Source organism: Oncorhynchus keta, chromosome 32 (genome assembly GCF_023373465.1).
Source record: "Oncorhynchus keta strain PuntledgeMale-10-30-2019 chromosome 32, Oket_V2, whole genome shotgun sequence".
NCBI lineage: Eukaryota > Metazoa > Chordata > Actinopteri > Salmoniformes > Salmonidae > Oncorhynchus > Oncorhynchus keta.
The window spans coordinates 26,467,933-26,489,152 of record NC_068452.1 but is presented as its reverse complement, the minus strand read 5'-3'; the positions used below and the strand labels follow the sequence as shown (position 1 = coordinate 26,489,152).

Genomic DNA, 21,220 nt, shown 5'->3' with positions numbered 1-21,220 from the left:
TCTCTCTCTCTCTCTCTCTCTCTCTCTCTCTCTCTCTCTCTCTCTCTCAGATGAATATGATGGCTAATGCGGGCCCCTATGGTGGTCCGTACGGTCAGTCAGTAGGCCAGGGTATGGGTGGTGCTGGGCTGTGCCCACAGCACCAGAACAAGGCTGGTCTGGCCAACAGCCTGGCCCAGTTCAACCTGGACAAGAAGACACCTCCTATACAGGGCATGGCTGGGATGGTGAGGGCATGCTCCTTCTGACTTCTATCTTTTTCTGTTCCTCTTATTTTAGTGACAAATATAGGGCCGGGACAATACCAGTATTGTGATGCTTGTTTGTATCGCGGCAAGGGGGAAAAAACACAAAGTGGATTTAACTTCTTTAGGAAAACAGCCTTAATGTTGGAAACAAACATCATTATGTTGTCATCCAGAGTCACATGTATTTATTTTCCACGCTTTAGCACACAATATTTGACATACAGCAGGTTTTTAAAGAACTAAAAAGTTTGGTCTGCTTCGTGTTTTCATTTTTGCCATGGAAAAAACATTGCGATACTGGTATCGTCAATCCTACTAAAATACTAGATTAAAGACCCTCTGGACTTAAGTGGTAATCAACTCACAACCCACTACTCTTAGTTCGGCCCATCCCACCTTGTCAACTTGATCTCCCTTTTTTAAAGGCCTCCCTTGTCTTTAATCCTCCATGCAGCCCCTCTATCCCAGCCATCTTCCTTCTATATCCCCCTATCCCCTCTGGTTAACTCACTCTCTTTTTGCTCTGTGTCATCAGGCCTCACAGCAGGCCTCGGTAGTAGGGTCAGTGTCTGTGGGTGGAGCGGTGGTTGGAGCCGGGGCCCAGGCTGGCCTTGGTACTGTGGCAACAGGTCCGGGGGCAGCGCCCCCCACGGCCGACCCGGAGAAGCGCAAGTTGATTCAGCAGCAGCTGGTGCTCCTGCTCCACGCCCACAAGTGCCAGCGGCGGGAGCAGGCCAACGGGGAGGTGCGCCAGTGCAGCCTGCCCCACTGCCGCACCATGAAGAATGTCCTCAACCACATGACCCACTGCCAGGCTGGCAAGTCCTGCCAGGGTGAGTTCATGGTCCTTTTCAATAATGCTATTTTTGGTTTGTTAATATTCTGAAGTGGTTCCACTCTCTCCTAGAGGAAGTAGAGGAAGCCACTTTAGACTATTGAGATGCATCCTTCCTCTTGGTTTGAGATTTATTGAATTCATGTTTCTGTAGGTTGCTTTTCAGCAATCAGGCCTGCTCTGGGGTTTCCCTTGTTTTTACAGTTAGATTTCCCGCTGACATTAGGTCTTTACTGGGACACTGTCATTGTGTTGCGCTGTCAGTTGTCTCAAGTTCTCTCCTTCTTTCTCTCTCTTCCCCCTCAGTGGCACACTGTGCCTCGTCGCGACAGATCATCTCTCACTGGAAGAACTGCACTCGGCACGACTGTCCTGTCTGCCTGCCGCTAAAGAACGCTGGAGATAAAAGGAACCAGCAATGTGAGTGTGGTTTGTATTGAGCTATGTGTCCGTCCTCTGCATTGTGATGTACTACGTGTGTTTGAACCAAGATGGCTACTTGTTCAACATCGGTTCCGTTCAACATCAGTTCCCATCAATTTGATTATCTCTCCCTCACTACTTTCCCTCTCCTCTCCCTCCATCTCCACAGCTCTACTAAGCAGTGCTGTGGTTGGCCTTGGCAACTCATTAGGGGCAGTGCCAGGGGGTCAGCCCAGCACCCCTAACCTCACCCCACCCAGCCAGATCGACCCCAGCTCCATTGAGAGGGCCTACGCTGCCCTGGGCCTCACCTACCAGGGCAACCAGATGCCCCAGCAACCGCCTCAGTCCAACCTGCCCCACCAGCCTGGCATGAGGTCGCTAAACGCCATGGGTGAGTGGGCATGGACTCCTCAAAACAGTGTTGAGGAAGAGTCTAGAAAAATGAACAACAACCAGGGGCAGTGTAGCAGACTTCTTAGTTTAGTCATTGATTGAGCAGGAGGACATTTTTAAAGTGAATGGTTGTGATTCCGAGGAAAGGAACTGCTTTGAACCTGTCCTTTCTATATCTGCCCATGTAGGAGGGAACCCCATGGGGATGAATGGAGGGGTGGGGGTGCAGCCCCCCAATCAGTCCAACCTGCTACCAGACGCCATGCTTCACAACAACATGAATGTGCAAAGGTACAACAACACACTCATACCCTCCCCCTGAAATCAAATATTATTTGTCACTTGTGCCGAATACAGCAGGTGTAGACCTTACTGTGAAATGCTGACTTACAAGTTCTTAATCAACAATCTAGTTCAAGAAATGGTGTTAAGAAAGTATTTACTAAATTAACTTAAGTAAAAAAGAAAAGGGGAAAAAGAAATCTAGTCAATCAAAAAGTAACACAAGAAATGTACATAACTGTAATGAGGCTAAATACAGGGGGTACCGGTACTAAGTCAATGTGCGGGGGTACAGGTTAATCGAGGTAAGAACTCCCTATTCATGGAATTCAATACTGATTTTTATGGTCAAAACATTATTCTACACAGCAACACTCACAAGTTCACAAAGTTACTTAATTGACTACATTGAGCAAAATTATAGCTTCCAGCTTGTCGTTTCTGTCCCTCTCTCTTCATCTCTCAGTTTGATGAACGACGGCAGCCTGGGCTCCATGCCCATGGCGACCCCTCCCTCAGCCGCGGGCATGAGGAAGAACTGGCACGAGGACATCACCCAGGACCTGCGCAACCACCTCGTCCACAAGCTGTGAGTCTGCCCTGACTGCACCAGAGTCACAGAGGGGGACACGTAGGCCACTGCAGTTTTAACGAAAAAGTGTTCTTTTGCTGTTTCTATTAGACGGGTACTCTGAATATGTGACTCTGGACTGCACCCACACCACACAATTATGGTTCATTGCAGGCTGTCAGTGTCTTTTGGCTTATCTCTCTGTATCTCTTTATCCGTCTGCTGGGTGAGCAGTGTGCAGGCCATCTTCCCCACCCCGGACCCGGCTGCGCTGAAGGACCGGCGGATGGAGAACCTGGTGGCTTACGCTCGTAAAGTAGAGGGGGACATGTACGAGTCGGCCAACAGCAGGGTGAGAACTGACTCCTCAATGTTGTGGGTGAAGACTGGTATTACAGTAGTATACCAGGAAGTTTAAATCACCATATTCAATAACTGACCACAACAAGTAATGGCGGACTAGAGGGTGTATATACATTTACTGAATTTCCTAAATCGCTACTAGGCGGAGTACTACCACCTCCTGGCTGAGAAGATCTATAAAATCCAGAAGGAACTGGAGGAGAAGCGGCGGACGCGGTTACAGAAGCAGGGCATGATGCCCACGCAACCCGGCATGCCCCCCTCAGGCCTGCCACAGGGACCCCTTGGCATGGGCCAGTCACCTCTGACCCCCGGACAGCCGTCCAGTGAGTAGACACTTTAAACACACACACACATTTGACAACATAGCTACTCTCTTTCAACATAGGTGTGATTAGCACTGCTTGATCCCAATTGCATGGCTCTATTTACTTCAATAGCTAGATTTCCATCCAATGGGCTACAGATGTCCAAAAATCTGCATTAAAAACTAAATGAGCATTCTCCCAGCAGAGATGTGTGTCCATCAAACTTATTTTATTCCTCGTGTTTTTTTTGTTATATTCTTTTTTTAAACTCTTTATCATTGGGAAGGGCTTGTTGGGAAGGGCTTGTAAGCAGTCATTTCACTGTAAGGTCTACACTCGTTGTATTCGGCGCATGTGACAAATAAAAATTGAGTGCATATAAAAATGTAAAAAATGTGGTTAATTCTCAGGTACTGTATCTAGTAACAGAAGTTCAATGTGTTTCAATCACATTTTCAACACTACTGAGGGTTTTGTCACACAAACTGTTAATTTGACAATTGTGCTGGTAAAGTGGACAGGGTTATATGATATGAATAAGAACAAGATCCTTTTATTTAATAATTGGTAGCCAAGCACTAATCATCATGTCACCAACATTCAAATAATGGCCTACCATCAATTTTTTGGGGGGAAATTTGCATGATCACGGTGCACTTAACCACCATGTGAAGTTCATCATAGCTTGTTTAATCTGCCTATAAACTCTTCATGCTTTTCCACGTCGTGGTGGTAGGCCTACAATGTAACATGTCATTGCGTGACTCCCAAGTTTACTTCGATATGATGGTTATTATTAGAGGTCGACCGATTAATTGGCATGGCGATTTAGTTGGGGGCGATTTCAAGTTTTCATAAGTCGGTAATCTGCATTTTTGGATGCCGATTACATTGCATTCCACGAGGAACCTGCATTGCAGGCTTACCACTTGTTACACAAGTGCAGCAAGGAGCCAAGGTAAGTTACTAGCTAGCATTAAACTTATCTTGTAAAAAAACAATCTTCACATAGTCACCAGTTAACTACACATAGTTGATGATATTACTAGGTTAACTAGCTTGTCCTGCGTTGCATATAATCACAGCCTACTTTGCCAAACGGGTGACGATTTAACAAAAGTGCATTTGTGAAAAAAGCACAATTGTTGCACGAATGTACCTAACCATAAACCTCTTTTGCCTTTTTTAAAATCAATACACAGAAGTATATGAGCAAGGAATTTAAACGTTAGCTTTTTTACATGGCACATATTGCACTTTTACTTTCTTCTCCAACACCTGTGTTTTTGCATTATTTAAACCAAATTGAGCATGTTTCATTATTTATTTGAGACTAAATAGATTTGATTTATGTATTATATTAAGTTAAAATAAGTATTTATTGTTCATTCAGTATTGTTGTAATCTATATAGAAAATCGGCATGGGCTTTTTTTGGTCCTCCAATAATCAGTATTGGCATTGAAAAATCATAATCGATCGACCTCTAGTTATTATATCACTATTTCTGCCGCAATTGTCGCATAATCAGTTATCCACCCTTGTCTAGCGTATTTTGGACATGAGGACATTTTACCGACACGTTTCCTGTTTCCATTAGGCCGTCAGGTAATTAACTGATTGGATGGAAACCTGGTTACTGAAGCCATCGATGCAAAGCTAATGAATGCGTTTCTCTTCACTCTCAGATGGTTCTCATGCTGACCCCTCCATGGTTCGACCCACCGGACCCAATCAGATGGTGAACAGGATGCAGAACCCTGCAGGTAAGTTGTTCCTACAGTCATGCATGCTCAGCTCAGTTTGCTGCTTGGCACAACCCGAACCAGTCTGAAGGGTGGACATATAATGGTGGCTAATGTGTGTTACTGGTTTGCTCTCTCTCGTCTGTCTAAGGCATGAATCAGTTTGGACAAATGGGTATGCAGTCATTAGGTCAGAGGTCAACGCCTCCCCTCCCACTTGGTGGCCCTCTAAATCAGGTTAGTCGCCCTCTCTCATTCCCTATGTCCAAATGAAGTTGGAAAGAACTGCATTCAATATTGATTGAAATGGATTATATTTCAACATTCCAATCACAGTGACTATAGAAAATAACCACGGTCTCATTAGAATAATTTATCTTGTTCGGTCTCACTCAGATGGGTATGGGGCCAACGCGGATGGGGCAGCCCAATGTGGCCCAGAATCAGTACCTCCCTCCTGGTCAGTTCCCTGGGCCCAGTCCTGGCCTCGGGGCTGGCCCAGTTGGCATGAACCATCCAGGGCCACAAGGAGGTGTGACACAGGTAAATAGAAACTGGAACCAATGCTGTAAGTAAAGGGTGACAGTAAAAAGTAGTTGTTATATTTGATGTTGGGTATAGACTAACAGTCTCCTCCATGGTGTTTTCCAGCAGGCCCAGATGCCCACGCCGCCCTCGCTCCCGGTCAGCAGCCCTGCAGCCCAGCCAGGCTCAGTGGCAGGATCAGGGCCCTCCCAGGGCTCTATGGGGCCAGGCAGTGTAGGTGGAGGTCCTCCTTCCAACCTGCAACTGCCTAACTCCAACTCCTCTCAGCCCAACTCGCACCCGCACTGCCCCCCCATCCGACAGAACTCCCCTTCCCCGGCACGCAGCCTCACGCCAACCCCTCATCAGACGCCGCCTGGTCTGCCAGGCTCGCAAACCCCCCAGCCTCACACGCCCAACCCGCCCCAGGTTGCCGCTCCGCTCCCGCAGCAGCAGCTAGAGTCGTCACAACCAATGGGGCAAGGAATGAACTCTGAGAAGCCCAGTCAGCTCCAACAGCAGACAAACGGTGGTGGAGCTTCTGGAGGCCTCCAGACGGGGCAGGCTCAGTCTGTGCCTACCCAGAATGCCCATGTTCCAACCCAGCTTCCGCAAACTCCAGTGAGTAGTTTTCCCCGTAGTCTCACTAACTCCTCATGGTTGTCAGAAGTGCTGTTCTTTGGATTTCTAAGCTGATCCCTGGTCTCTGGCTATACCTCCATACGTTCACGTCTCTGAGATTTCGCTCTTTGCCTGGACAGACACCATAGTCATTCTCTTGCTATCCATTCCTTGTTGGTCTAAGTCTCTGGCTGTTCACTCTTTTCACAATTTTTTTTTTTGTCTGGATCTGGTATTCATTTTTATTTCCGTTCACTTTTCTTTCGCTGTCCTCCCAGCTGTCTCAGAAGTCTTCTCTGACGGCAGACGGCCAGGCTTCCACTCCGGCCTCGGTGAGCAGCGTGGACCCTAGCTCCCAGCTGACCTCGTCGGACGCCCCCGCCCCAGCTGAGCCAAAGTTGGAGGAGAAACAGCAGGACGATGAGGATGCCGAGGACCAGGGAGAGGGGAAGGCCTCTGGGAAGATGGGCAAGGGACAGGCAGACATCAAGTCAGAAGAGAAACCTGAGGTGAGGCTTCCAGTTTTTCTAAGGCAGGGGTCCAAAAGCAAAAGACAGTGCTAGCTAGCCAGCGGGGTGAAGATTATTTTACACACAGCTAACAGATTTTATTACATTCAGGATGATTTCTGGAAATGTGTATAGGATATTGAACATGATGTCCCCTCTCAGATTAAGAAGGAGAAGCCTTCAGGCGATGGATGCAAGGGCGAGCCTATGGACACATCGTCATCGGCAGCAACGCTGAAGATGGAGGACAGAGACAGGAAGCCAGAGGTGAAGACTGAGCCCAAGGACGAAGAGGAGAGGTCGGGGGCATCGGGTACGCACAGCTCCCCCGCCAGCGTTCAGAACAAGAGGAAAAGTAAGATCCCCACCCCTTACTCTTTCCTCTCTTCTTCAAAGGAGCAATGTACCTGTCCTGATCTTCATATGCAAGCATTCCTCAACATTTGTTTCAGACCTAAGTCAGACATGGTGTATAGATCTAGGCTATGAATCTTTGAAGCTAAGTGTATGTTCACCTGTAAACAGCCTAATCAAAAACGATTTTTCCCATCTTTCTTGCTCCTCCTTTTCCACTACTTGCACTGCCAACATCCCCACTTCCTCTCCTCTGTCGCTCCCTCTCTCCTCCTCTTTCCACTACCCCAGTCTTTAAGCCTGAGGAGCTGCGTCAGGCTCTGATGCCCACCCTGGAGGCCTTGTACCGCCAAGACCCTGAGTCTCTGCCCTTCCGCCAACCGGTGGACCCCCAGTTACTGGGAATACCCGTACGTATTCGAACTAGTAACAAAACTAACCTGGTAAGGGACTGCGCTGGCTTCCATTTTTGCTTCCCTCTTAAAAACGTTCTTACCGTTCTTTTTAGTTCATTTTTCTCTCATCTCTTTTTCCTTTTTCTTTCATCCCTCTTCATCCTTACCACTGCCACATGTGTGCAAGAGTGGGCTGAGGGAGTGACTGTTGGCAAGGGGAGTTGTAGCGATACTGTGTGTGTTAGAGAAAGCTGTCTCAATCCTGAATTTGAGTGTTATGTCTTTGCTCAGGTAGAGTATACTATACATCAAACATAGGTCAGTTGGTTTTTACTCTAGGTTCTTGGGTAGGTGCCTGTGTGTATATGTCAGTGTGTGTCAGCTCATGCTTGCTTCTCTCTACTTCTCTTACACCACAAAAAATGTACATTTTTGAAAAACTTGTTTTGCTTGTAAACCAAGTCAACAGAAATCAATAAGTCTGTCAGTAATATTTAAGAGATGCAAATTTAAACCTTTCTGCCTGTTGGAATTTAACGAAAATATTTTTGGATTGGTTTCTACCGGTCAGTTTTGAGATCAACACTTGAGGGGTGGTTTGGCCCTGGCCATGAATGTTAGACCCCTGGGCCTTGTTAATGGCGGCTTGTGTTTCTGCCTTTCATCAGACTTCAAAAGGCCTAAAATAAGCTGCCATTTTATCAGTGGCACATCACCGTTCTGCATTTAAAGTAACCTGCCCTAAAAGGGAAATTTACTAGTCAAAAACGTTCATAGCCCATTACTTTCTTTTATTCTTTCAAATGCTTTCGTTTAATTGCATTTTTTTTCAATGCTTTTACAATTGTAATTTGGATATGATTTAGCATTACATTTTTTTTCTCCCACATATGCCTATTCATAGTAGAAGCTTTCTAGACAGTTCCTCGCCAGTAATCAGTATTGTTGAAGTTGATTGTGAGTTATGTGAAGAGTTGTGCCAATGCCTGTATGCAGCAGTAGTGTGACTCAGATAATGCTAATAGCTAGCAAATCAAATATCTCAGACCTCCTATTGAACACCTGTGAAGAGATACCCAGGCAATGCCTGGCACTAAATACAATAATTGTTTGTACGCCATTGTACACAGGCAGACCAATTCTGATATTTTTGCCCAATTATTGGCAGAGGAGCTGATCCGTCAGAAGACCAATTAGTAGAAAAGGATCAGCACTATAGGCTGACTGTAAATGCAGTCTGAGGGGGACTTGATATCGTATGGTCCTCACCATAGTTTTAACTCTCCTTTAACTCTCCTCAAGCAGTGCTAGGGCACACTTACTCCATTCTCAGAGGTCATTGGCACACTTCTCCTCAGTAACCCTCAATAGCCCCAGTGATGCACCTGACCCCAGAACACCACCTGGGTATTCAACATGGACACTCAACCAGGCTCAGGAACTGCTCAAATAACCAGCAAAACCACACTTTTATGAGTGCAAGGATTTATCTATCCACAATGGGATTATCACATCTCAATTTCCAATACACTCATAGAAACAGCACTCATAGTTGTTGTAATTGAGCTCAGATGAATGGAATGCAGCATACTATGTGCCATGTGTTCATGCATCACAGGCTGTTGTGTCCTCTGTTTGTCAAAGTGAAGGGTCTCATTTCCTGTTTGTGTTTCCCTGGAGACGGAGAGAGATCCTTGGCTTTGCCCTTTTGTCTCAGTGCTCTTGGCTTTGACTGTGCCGTGTTGCCAACCTCCATGCTGCCAGTTTACCAGCGTGTGTTGTTACTGCCTGACTGTTACTGCTCTGTTCACCTCAGCTTTGCACCCTGACTCATGCCCTGAAGATGCTCTCCTTCAGGAGAGTCTGTAGAGGAGGAAGCGGTTGCACTGGAACCGTCTCACTGCTTGACAAACAAACACACATTTACACTGTTGTAAAAGTTGGTCTGCCTTCAGAGTTCTAATCTAGCCTTGATTTGAGGAGAAGTTTGAATTTGGGCAGAATGGGAGGGGACAAGCCTGGCCACCCCAGTGTCCTTCCTTGGCCTGTTCCCCATTTTAATGTAGAAATGGTGCAAAGTTTGAGTGGTGAAGGGGAGAAGCTGTCATGTCTCTCTGTGTGCATGTGAACCTCTCTGCAGCCGTCAACATTGTCCCCTGCACCCTCTTCTCTCCCCTCCTCTGGTTCCACCTGGATGTCCACCACAACTTCTGCTACTTCATCGATGACAACATCCCTTTTCTCCCCACCTTCCTTTCTGGGCTGAACCGTACCCTCACTGACACCTGGACTTGGTCCTCTCCAGGACTACTTTGACATTGTAAAGAACCCCATAGACCTGTCAACGATAAAGCGTAAGCTGGACACGGGACAGTACCAGGAGCCCTGGCAATATGTGGATGACATCTGGCTCATGTTTAACAACGCCTGGCTGTACAACCGCAAGACGTCCCGCGTCTATAAGTACTGCTCCAAGCTGGCCGAGGTGTTCGAAGCCGAAATCGACCCGGTCATGCAGGGCCTGGGCTACTGCTGCGGGAGGAAGGTGAGTGGATGTGTGTGTAACATCAGTCATTGAAGTCAGCACAGCTTTTACCTTCTCCTTACCACTGCCTGTTAAACATACTATCGTACAAAATAATTAGGTTCCTGGATAAGTATTTTTCAGTACATAGACTATCTCTTACTATGTCCTCTTATGTTTGCAGCTTGAGTTTTCCCCTCAAACTCTATGCTGCTATGGGAAACAGTTATGCACCATCCCGCGTGACGCTGCTTATTTTAGCTACCAGAACAGGTAAGGGGCGTACAGAAGCACAAACATACTCAGACACTGAAAGGAGCAGGGTCATTCACACCCTCAAGTGTTCTCTCTCTCTCACACACACACCCACATACACAAGTCATGTTTTCTGCATATTTTATATAAATCTACATTTCACAAATCTACTTGAGTGATTGTCTTATTGTGATGTTATTGTGCATGCTGATATTCTCTGCAATATAGCATTGTTCAATCACAGATGAGTTAAGTTTTAATTTGCTTTAAATGGTTACACCCTGCCACCATTTTCATCTTCATCCTTCACCAATTTAATTTTCCCTTTTGACATTTACAAAGTGGGTGCCCTGTTTTGAGATTATTTTGAAAATGACACTTTTCCACTAGTCTACTTAGAATACATAGAGAAATGTATTGATCAATTACAGGTAAGTAATTGAATCAAACTGATGATTGCCAAATGGATAGATAATTCCTTTTGGACACAGTACTTCAAATAAGACTCAGGGCGATATTGCCGCACAGCTGTAGTGAACACTTTGATCTGCAGAACATTTCAGTGAACAAAGCTGTGGAGCTGATTGGCTTGATTCATTTCACCGTGAGGACAGAATCACTATAGTGTAGTTACATTAGGGCAACATGGTATTAACAACCTCGCTAGATGTCTGATAATTCCTTTCCAACACGAGAAAGGGACCCTCTTTATAAATGGAGCAGAAGGATGATCGGTCGCTGTTGCACTACCACTTGCTTTTCCTCATCCACACTGTTTTTTGACCCCCCTTTGTTACTGTGCTAACTTAAAGGGATACTTTGGGATTTTGGCAGATGAACTTGTGGATACCATTTTATGTTTGTCCAGTGTGAAGGAAGTTAGGGAGATTTTCATGAGGTAATGCTAACTAGCATTAGCACAATTACCCACTTTCTTCCAGTCATTGCTCTAACGCTAGTTAGCAATTGCGCTAGTTATCTTCCTTAAAACTGCACTGAGTCATAAAAATGTTATCCACGAGTTCATTGGGGAAGTAGATAAGGGGCCTCACTTCCAAAATCTCGGAGTATCCCTTTAATGATGTTTTTGTCCACTGACTGTCTGTGACACTAATCTGTGCTTTGCATTGGATCTCTGTCCTCGTTGGATGTTATGTTCTCCACGTCCCTCACTCTTCCCATCCTATTCATCCCTCCATTGTCCTCGTCTGACCTGTAACGATTTATTTCACGCTTTTTTAATATTCATTTTGCCCTCCCTTCCCCCATCTCTTCCCTTCTCTCCCTCCTTTTTTAACGCTTGTGATGTCTGCATTGGCCTGCTTTGGTGTGACCAATCATCCACTCCAAAATTTAACTGCAAAATCAAAACACCTGCCCACACAAAAACCCTGCATCATGATTGGCTGCTACCTGGCGACGACCTTGCCCTCTGCTCTTCTCCTGGCCTGCCCTGCCCTGATTGGTGACTGCTTCCTCGTGCCTTCTCTGTGATTGGCTGTGCGGTTGGCGAATGGTGTAGTTCACCACAATTTGGGCTTCTTGCTGACAGGTACCACTTCTGTGAGAAGTGTTTCAACGAAATCCAGGGCGAGTGCGTGTCCCTGGGGGATGATCCTTCTCAGCCTCAGACGTGAGTACCAGCCTCCCCACCCCTCCTAAACCCCCCACCATGTTAATACTGACATGGTTCTTCTATTGCTCATTTTGATGACATGTAAATATTGTTTGGTTCCTTTTTGATTTAGAAATACTCTCTATCAATGCGATTGAGAAATGTTTAAGCTCTTCAATGGGACTTCTCTTTCTCCCCATCACTGAATACCTTCTCAGTCTCTCCCTTAGTGAAATAGTCAAACTTTTAAAAATCCAATGCATTTCTCTCTCCTCTACCTCTTAAGGCAGCAGTTCACCTCAACTGCCGTCTCCATCCTTTTACTTAATTTCTGCCTCTTCTCAGCTAAAACCCCAACATACTGAGGGCTCCTAATGTTCTGGAAGTGTTAGATGATGTTTTGAAAGGGCTGAGTCCTAGCCTGTATAAAGCCGGAGCCTGCTCTTATTGCTTGTGACTTCTTTATGGCTGTAATATAGTACATTGCATTTCTGGCCCAGTGATTGGCTTGAGTCTGTTCTTACCTCCCACACTCCTGGGCCTCTCTCCTTCTTCTTCACAGGTCCATCAGCAAAGATCAGTTTCAGAGGAAGAAGAATGACACGCTCGACCCAGAATGGTACCTACTCTTTTTCCCCTTTACATTTGATCTGTACGTGGTGTCAAACCATATGTTTTCCATGTGGTACATTTGCATAAACTTTAGATACTGTGAAATATTTGTTAACTGTAATATTTCATATTTACTGTGTTTTAGTCAGTTACCCTTAGGGCCTGTTTAGGTTATCGTCATGGCCTTTGTGTTTGGAAATGTTCTGCTAATAGTGACTATTTCCGTGTGTGACACATGGTAGCAATAACCCGTGACTCTCTATCCACCTCTCTCTTTTCTGTAGGCTTGTGGAATGTACCGACTGCGGGCGTAAAATGCACCAAATCTGTGTCCTGCATAATGACACCATATGGCCGGCAGGGTGAGCCAACTTGTGTACACATTCTGTACATCTTACGTGAATGAGACTGTTAGAACTGTGAAACCGACCCACTTTATTCCAAGGTGCAGTTCCAGGTTCAATCTTGCCGTGGTTGTGTTGCCCGTTTGCCATCATGACCCTCAGCAATACCTTACAACATTCATTGCTGCCAACTTCTACAGTAGGGCAAAGAAGTGAAGCTGAAGGCCACTGAGATGTGATAAATAACAAATGCATGTATGATGTATTTGAAGTAAAGTGCGTTCCTTTTCCTCTCCACAGCTTTGTATGTGACAGCTGCCTTAAGAAGGCCAATAAGACGCGGAAAGAGAACAAATACGCGGCCAGAAGTAAGTGGAGTAAGTGACAAACGGGGGGGCGCTCATCTACCGTCATCTTCTCATCGGGGTGTCAGTCTGTCTCCCTTCCCCTCTCCAGTCGCTCAGCCGTTTCTTTTCTGTGTTCTCTTTATCCCTCTTCTCCTTTGGTGCTGTTACTGACACATACCAATTTCCTAAACGCACATCCCACAAGTATAACACCATACTTTCATGTGAAGAGCAAACACACAATTTACTTTTTCCCACCTTGAAATCTTTGTTTAAATTTATGATTTGGTGCATGTTTTTTTCCAAATATTTTTCTTCTTTCCTCTGGTTTAATTCCCTATGCCCTGATACACTACTCGAGAGGACGAGTGTTCCAGTTAACACACATTCTACCTTTTTTCCATTCTACTTTCTTCCATGACCCAACCCTTTCGTATCTCCCCCTCCCTCCCCAGTGAAAATGTTATATGTAACCAACCCTATTTTTTTATTTCAGAAGCCAGTCCTCAGACAATACTTGCCGCTGCCAGTCTGCTGCAGCTTTGTGGTTCGATTACACTCTTATCCCAGGCCTGTACACACTGAAGGACATGGCAAAACATGGTCATTTAGGGGTTCTCGGCTTATAGTTTGCTGTTTTTAAGGTTTGTGGGTCACCGAGGCAATCATGGACTTTAAGAAAAAAATATTTTGGAGCCTTATTTATGTCATCCTCTCACAAATCTCTTTTTCCTCAGTGGGTGTCCACTGTCCAGAAATCTACTTGAAATCATATTTTGGGTTAAAAAAAAATCAGTTTGCAATGGCATTGATACGTTTTGACAGTTGTCCAGTTTTTGCGTGCCTACAATCCTTCCACGTGTGGAAATTCTTACCTCCCCCATCCCATTCTCCACACCCTCAATGAAGGCAGAGTTTTTAGGGAGCCACAGGTAGGCGAGCGGGTGTGCAAATTAAAAGGACCAACTGGCCTAGTCTCATACAAGGACCTCAATGAAATATGTCTTGAATGGAAGAGGGGGAAATGTCCTTATATGGTGTCAGATCCAGTTTACACCTTGTCATCTCTTCTGATTTATTGAGTGCTCAGAGCAGAGGATTAGTCCAAGTCTCAGATATGCTGTTAGTTACCAAATTGACAACGCTATCAGGGCATTTTAGACATTGATTGACAAAGTGCCTCAGACTGACTTCAGTCCTCTAGAAGCAGTCAGTGGTTGAGTTTATGCTTCTGACTTTTTTTAACTGTCAGATTAGAGCCCAGTGGTTCTTCTGTCTTTAATATCACCAGTGAAAATCTCTGCTTTGAGCTACTTAACAGACATAACCCCCATACACCCACCCACCTACCCCCCAGACAGGTTGGCTTTAACTGAAACCATGTGACCCTTTCCTCTAATTGCTATCACCCATTTCCTCTCTTCCTTCTGTCCTAAATCGTTTCATTATTTCTCCCTCTCACATTCTATTCTTTCCATACTTAATTTTCACAGGGCTCCCCCAAACTAAGCTGGGCAGCTTCCTAGAGGGGCGAGTGAATGACTACCTCAGGCGGCAGAACCATCCAGAGTCTGGTGATGTCACTATCCGTGTGGTCCATGTCTCCGACAAGGTGGTGGAAGTCAAGCCAGGCATGAAGTCCAGGTGAGAGAGTCTTGAGGGCACAGTGGGGTAGTGAATCTTTAATATGGAGTCAAATATAGACAACCAAGGAAGATGATTGATCCTAGCTTCAATGGACTCAAGGTTCATGTGGGCTTTCAATTAGTCCCATTTGTAGACTAGAGTTGAGACTTATCCTAATATTATCTGTTCTCGTGAGACAGTGCCTATACAGTGTTTGTGGGTGTGTCTACTTACGCTCTCCTTTAACTGATACAGGGTTTGTGTGGGTGTGTCTACTTACGCTCTCCTTTAACTGATACAGGGTTTGTGTGGGTGTGTCTACTTACGCTCTCCTTTAACTGATACAGGGTTTGTGTGGGTGTGTCTACTTACGCTCTCCTTTAACTGATACAGGGTTTGTGTGGGTGTGTCTACTTACGCTCTCCTTTAACTGATACAGGGTTTGTGTGGGTGTGTCTACTTACGCTCTCCTTTAACTGATACAGGGTTTGTGTGGGTGTGTCTACTTACGCTCTCCTTTAACTGATACAGGTTTGTGGACACCGGGGAGATGTCAGAGTCCTTTCCCTACAGGACGAAGGCGCTGTTTGCGTTCGAGGACATAGACGGGGCTGACGTCTGCTTCTTCGGCATGCATGTGCAGGAGTACGGTTCAGACAGCCCTCCGCCCAACCAGAGACGCGTGTATATCTCTTACCTGGACAGCGTGCACTTCTTCCAACCTCGACACCTCCGCACAGGCGTCTACCATGAGATACTCATAGGGTACCTGGAGTACGTCAAGAAGTTGGGGTAAGAGACTAGGCCCTTTTTTTTTTACTAAGCTCAACCTATTAGTGGGTATAGACTCCTGAGAACACGACTTGACCTCATCACTCTAAACATAGTGTAATGATATGTACAACATTTCTAAAGGCTCTGTTGCAGATTTCATTCTACTTTACTGTTCTAATAAGATTCACTCTTTCCAGTTGCTGGTCTGATTCTTCAACTATTCCTCTCCCATGGCAGGTTTACAACAGGGCACATCTGGGCTTGTCCCCCAAGTGAAGGGGACGACTACATCTTCCACTGTCATCCTGTGGACCAGAAGATCCCCAAGCCCAAGCGTCTACAGGAGTGGTACAAGAAGATGCTGGACAAGGCCGTAGCTGAGCGCATTGTGCATGACTACAAGGTGACTACAATCATTTTTGTTTTGTCAGACTGGCAGGCTGTGCCAGGCAGAAATCCAACTGCTTTCTTCTATGAGGTAATTGTATGCGTGGACCCCCCCCCCGACACTTCTTATTCATGCTCTGTTTCAGGACGTCTTCAAGCAGGCCACAGAGGACCGTCTCACCAGTGCCAACGAGCTACCATACTTTGAGGGTGACTTCTGGCCCAACGTGCTGGAGGAAAGCATCAAGGAGCTGGAGCAGGAGGAGGAGGAGAGGAAGAGGGAGGAGAACAGCACCTCCAGCGAGAGCGTAGATGTGAGTGTAAGGACTTCAATACAACAGGAGAGAGGGGAGTGTTTTTGTGAATATGTTGTGGGATATATTGGTGGTCCTCAATAATAACATGATAGGAGTAGCAGCTGTTAAAAAGTATTGCTTAGAGGATAGATATTGAACCATTGCTAATTGGGTCAATTACGAGGCTGCTTCAGATTCTGTGCTTAATGGAATGTATTGGAGTCGATTTTAATCTGGTGTTCTCCACACACAGGCCCCGAAAAGTGACAGCAAGAATGCCAAAAAGAAGAACAGTAAGAAGACGAGCAAGAACAAGAACAGCAGCCTGATCCGAGCCAATAAGAAGAAACCAGGGATGCCCAATGTGTCCAATGACCTCTCCCAGAAGCTCTACGCTTGTATGGAGAAACACAAGGAGGTATTTGATGCTGTCGCCATCTTTTAAATAAAGCCACATACACAAACACATATTCTCAGTCCCAGTGCTCATCCTTTCTTCTCTGCCCCATACAGGTGTTCTTTGTGATCCGTCTCATCGCCGGCCCCACTGCCAACTCCCTGCCCCCCATCACGGACCCGGACCCACTAATGGCCTGCGACCTGATGGATGGGCGTGACGCCTTCCTGACGCTGGCCCGGGACAAGCACCTGGAGTTCTCCTCCCTGAGGAGAGCCAAGTGGAGCTCCATGTGCATGCTGGTGGAGCTACACAATCAGAGCCAGGACCGCTTCGTCTACACCTGCAACGAGTGCAAGGCAAGTGTGGAGACACGCTTCCACTGCACCGTCTGCGAGGACTACGACCTGTGTATCACCTGCTATAACACGAAGGGCCATGAACACAAGATGGAGAAGCTGGGCCTGGGCCTGGACGACGAGAGCAACAACGCAGCGGCCGCTGCCACTCAGAGCCCCGGGGACTCCCGCCGCCTCAGCATTCAGCGCTGCATCCAGTCCCTGGTCCACGCCTGCCAATGCCGCAATGCCAACTGCTCTCTGCCGTCCTGCCAGAAGATGAAGCGTGTGGTGCAGCACACCAAGGGATGCAAGCGCAAGACCAACGGTGGCTGCCCCATCTGCAAGCAACTCATTGCTCTGTGCTGCTACCATGCCAAGCACTGCCAGGAGAACAAGTGCCCCGTACCCTTCTGCCTGAACATCAAGCACAAGCTCCGCCAGCAGCAACTCCAGCACCGCCTCCAGCAGGCTCAGATGCTTCGGAGAAGAATGGCCAGCATGCAGAGGGTGGGCCAGCCTGCCTGCGGTGGAGGAGGACCTCCTGGGGGGCTGCCATCACCAGGTAACAATGGCACCACAGCCCCCAGTACACCCACATCAGGAGGCACCCAGCCCCCAACACCACAGACACCCACCCAGCCCAACATGCCTTCTGGGCCCCAGCCAGGGATGGGTGGTGGAGGAACTTTGCTGCAGCAGCAAGGTGGGATGCCTCAGCAGCACCACCAGCTTCACCACCAGTTCCAGCAGATGCCAGGAGGAGGTGGGATGATGAACTCCCCCCAGCAACAGCAGATGGTTCCTCAGGTCCAGCAGCAGTCCCAGGCCTCAAACCCCCCACAGCTCCAACAACACCCCAACAGCCTGTCCCCTTACACCAACAGGCCTCCAGGCTCCTCACCGCACCCTCAGTCCCAAGGCAAACCGGGCCTGGGACCAGCCACACCACCTCAGCAGCAACCACCACAACAGCAGCCCAACCCTGGCCAGCCTTCTATGCCCCAACAGCAGCAACATCCTTCGGGGCCTCCTCCAGCGGCTGTGGAGATCGCCATGAAGATTCAACAAGTGGCAGATGCACAAAGGAAGATGGCCCTGCAGAGGCAGGCGGCGCAGGCAGCTGGCATGATGCCCCCGCACCCTCACCACCAACAGCCCCAGATGGGCATGGCCCATCCTGGGGTGGGCATGGTGGGGGCCCAGGGGCTGCCTCCCCAGGCTCAGGCAGTTCAGGCTGCTGCCAGGGCTCACATGGAGCAGCAACAGCAGCAGGGTGCTCCAGGTATGATGGTGGGCCCTGGCCCCATGCAGCCCCAGCAACCTAACCCCCAGGGCCAGCTGCCTCTACAGGTGCAGCAGCAGAGGGTTGGTCCCCCGCTTCAGATCCCCCAGCAACAGTGGGCCGGCCAGGGAATGCCACCCCAGCAGAGGCAAGCCATGATGGGACATCCAGGCATGGTGGCGCCTCAGCAGCAACAACCGCAGCAAGTGCGGCAGCAGGCTCAGGGTCCTGGTGGGTTGATTGGTATGGTGCAGCAAGGTGGTGCAGCTGGGGGTGGGAACCTCCCGCAGGCTGCCCTTCAGGAACTGCTGCGTACCCTTCGCTCCCCCAGCTCACCCGAGCAGCAACAGCAGGTGCTCAACATCCTCCGCTCAAACCCTCAGCTAATGGCTGCCTTTATCAAGCAGAGAGCCTCCAAGTATAAGGGGGGCCCAGGACCCCCGGGAAACCCTGGCGGGCCAGGTCCAGGCAGAGTTCCCGGAGGTATGGGTGGCCAACAGGTCAATGTGAATGCTGTGGCTGGTCAGCCAGGTATGCACATGGGTCAGGGAGTCAACATGCCCACCATGACCCAGCTACAGCAAGTACAGCAGCTACAGCAGCAGCAGCAACAACCGCAACAACAACCGCAGCAGCAGCGTCCTATGCTTAGTAGTTTGCAGCAGCAACAGGTGGCAGCACTTCAGCAGCATCAACAGCAGCAGCATCAGCAAGGAGGGATGCCAGGCCAGCAGGCACCTAACATGGCCAACATAAACCCTCAGTTCAGAGAGCTCCTTATGAGGAGGCATCTCCAACTACAACAGCAACAACAGCAGCAGCAACAGATTGGGAACCATGCCCAGTTCCAGCAGCAGGGCTACATGGGCCAGCCAGGCATGGCCCCCCAGCAGCCTGGTCAGGGCCAGTCTGGACTGCAGCAGCAGCCTGGAGCCCAGCCAGGGCAGCAACAGCAGGGTTACCCCAGCACGGTGGCCCAGCAGCAGGCTGCTGCAGTGCTCCAGCAGAGGCTCCAGCATCAGCACCAACTCCAGATGCAGCAGCAACAACAACACCAGAATGCCATGGTGGGCCACCAGACTGCTGAGGGGGGTCCGGGTACTGGAGTAGGCGGTCCCCCACAACAGCCCCAGCCCCCGCAGGGCACCCCCCAGCCGCAGTCCTCCCAGGCTCTGCTCCAGCAGGCACTGCACCAGAGGCTGCTTCAACAGCAGCAGCACCTGGGTGGGGGCTCTCCTGCCCAGCACAGCAGCCCCATGAGCCCCCAGCAGCAGATGGCCCAGTCCCCTCACCTGCAGGGCCAGACGCTGTCCACGTCCCTCAGCAACCAAGTACGCTCGCCCCAGCCCTCCCCGCGACCCCAGTCCCAGCCACCACACTCTAGCCCCTCCCCGCGCATGCAGCCCCAGCCTTCCCCTCACCATATCTCCCCACAGACCCAGACGGGCTCCCCGCACCAGGGCCAGCTACCCCAGCACCACCCTGGTATGGTGGTCCCCTCTCAACAGCCGCCTCAGCAGCAGAACTCAATGGACCAGTTTGGGTCAGACCAGAATGCCATGCTGTCTCAACTCAGTGGGATGGGTGGTCTCCATGGGCCTGGAGGACCTGACATGCTGTCTGGGAACAGCCAGGATCTTGGGCAGAACATTAATCATAACACTTTAGACATGTAGCCGTGCTTTCGGGACTGCACCTGGGACAGTGTTAGCCTTTTTTTTACTATTAATATTATTTAATGTTTTCAATAAAAAATACATTGAAGTGAACTTCCTATGGGAGATGCAACTATAAATCAACACGTCGATTAATTAATAAATGAATGGTAAGTTATTGCTGTTAATATATTTTTTGCCAATTGTGTACAAATAGGGGGATGGTATCTCCCTTAGAGAATACGATGCAGGTAATATTTTTGGGGTTTGGGACTATGGGAGTATTTGCCTTTTTAAGAAATGTTTAAGATTTGAAAAAAAAATGTAAGAGCAAATAATTGAATGCAATGGACTTATTGTAATTTCTCCATAAATCAGTCATCAGTTTTAGTGATTTGGATTATTATAAATCCAAACATCATGCATATCTTTCTTTTAAAAGTTTGGGTTTACTTTATTTATTTTCATTTTTTGGCGGTGTGTTGGCATATACCCTAAGACTGCTACAATTCATATAGAATATATTTTTGTTATTGAAATGGGGGTGGGGTTATTTCATTTCACTGATGTCTGGGTTGGGCTTTCAATCTGGAATAAAATGAGTGTTTGGGGTTGAGGGCCTGCTGCAAGTTTCAGTGGCCAATGGAGACTACATTTGAAATGCCGAACCATTGGACATCAGTACTAGAAGGGCCAGCCCTCTCACTGACCACACATGCCCTCCCTCACCCTCATGTGTGAGCACTCCTGTAAGACACTTAGTGGGGGGGGGGGTGCAAATACCTATATGCCTGTAAAGTTGAGTGTATGGGGGGGGGGTCCGCCAATGTATAGGACATTACTGTTCTTGTAAAACAGAGGGAATGGATCCAAAAGAAACTGTGCTGCATAGAACTGAGGAAGGGGAGAGACGTGACCAGTCGCTCTCTGCCTCACCCTTACTTTTCCCTCTGGACTTGAGCCCAATGCACTGGTCCCCTTCTCCTGCCCCAGAATAATTGCTGTCCCAACCCCAATTTATCTTTCTGCTCAGAACTTTGAGAGTTTAATTTAATATTTTTTACTGTACAAAGAACTGTGGACTCAAATACTGTTTTTTTTTTTTTTAATAATAAAATGAAAATGAAAGATGTGCTGAATAATTTTGCTTGTAGCTCGTCAAATTAGTGTTTTTATTTTGGGGGGGGTTGG

At 47.8% G+C, this 21,220-nt stretch overlaps 1 protein-coding gene across 8 annotated transcripts in view; it reads left to right on the top strand.

Annotated features, from left to right (window-relative positions):
- The window catches only part of LOC118365443 (histone acetyltransferase p300-like), a 28,413-nt gene extending 7,583 nt beyond the window's left edge, over positions 1–20,830 (top strand). The window contains exons 3-29 of one of the 8 annotated variants that reach the window (XM_052491082.1): positions 51–227; positions 784–1,081; positions 1,390–1,503; positions 1,676–1,900; positions 2,091–2,193; positions 2,651–2,773; positions 2,990–3,107; positions 3,261–3,444; positions 5,114–5,191; positions 5,322–5,407; positions 5,567–5,713; positions 5,822–6,316; positions 6,595–6,825; positions 6,988–7,180; positions 7,471–7,589; positions 9,880–10,119; positions 10,283–10,371; positions 11,906–11,986; positions 12,531–12,587; positions 12,865–12,942; positions 13,225–13,292; positions 14,765–14,915; positions 15,429–15,689; positions 15,909–16,074; positions 16,205–16,372; positions 16,608–16,772; positions 16,868–20,830. In XM_052491082.1, the coding sequence (XP_052347042.1) occupies positions 51–227; positions 784–1,081; positions 1,390–1,503; positions 1,676–1,900; positions 2,091–2,193; positions 2,651–2,773; positions 2,990–3,107; positions 3,261–3,444; positions 5,114–5,191; positions 5,322–5,407; positions 5,567–5,713; positions 5,822–6,316; positions 6,595–6,825; positions 6,988–7,180; positions 7,471–7,589; positions 9,880–10,119; positions 10,283–10,371; positions 11,906–11,986; positions 12,531–12,587; positions 12,865–12,942; positions 13,225–13,292; positions 14,765–14,915; positions 15,429–15,689; positions 15,909–16,074; positions 16,205–16,372; positions 16,608–16,772; positions 16,868–20,050 (7,398 nt within the window). In that variant the 3' untranslated portion in view covers positions 20,051–20,830. Of the gene's footprint in view, positions 1–50; positions 228–783; positions 1,082–1,389; positions 1,504–1,675; positions 1,901–2,090; positions 2,194–2,650; positions 2,774–2,989; positions 3,108–3,260; positions 3,445–5,113; positions 5,192–5,321; positions 5,408–5,566; positions 5,714–5,821; positions 6,317–6,594; positions 6,826–6,987; positions 7,181–7,470; positions 7,623–9,879; positions 10,120–10,282; positions 10,372–11,875; positions 11,987–12,530; positions 12,588–12,864; positions 12,943–13,224; positions 13,302–14,764; positions 14,916–15,428; positions 15,690–15,908; positions 16,075–16,204; positions 16,379–16,607; positions 16,773–16,867 lie in introns of all 8 variants that reach the window. The other 7 variants (XM_052491081.1, XM_052491080.1, XM_052491079.1 and 4 more) reach the window with 7 other exon arrangements.
- Positions 20,831–21,220: the final 390 nt, after the last annotated feature.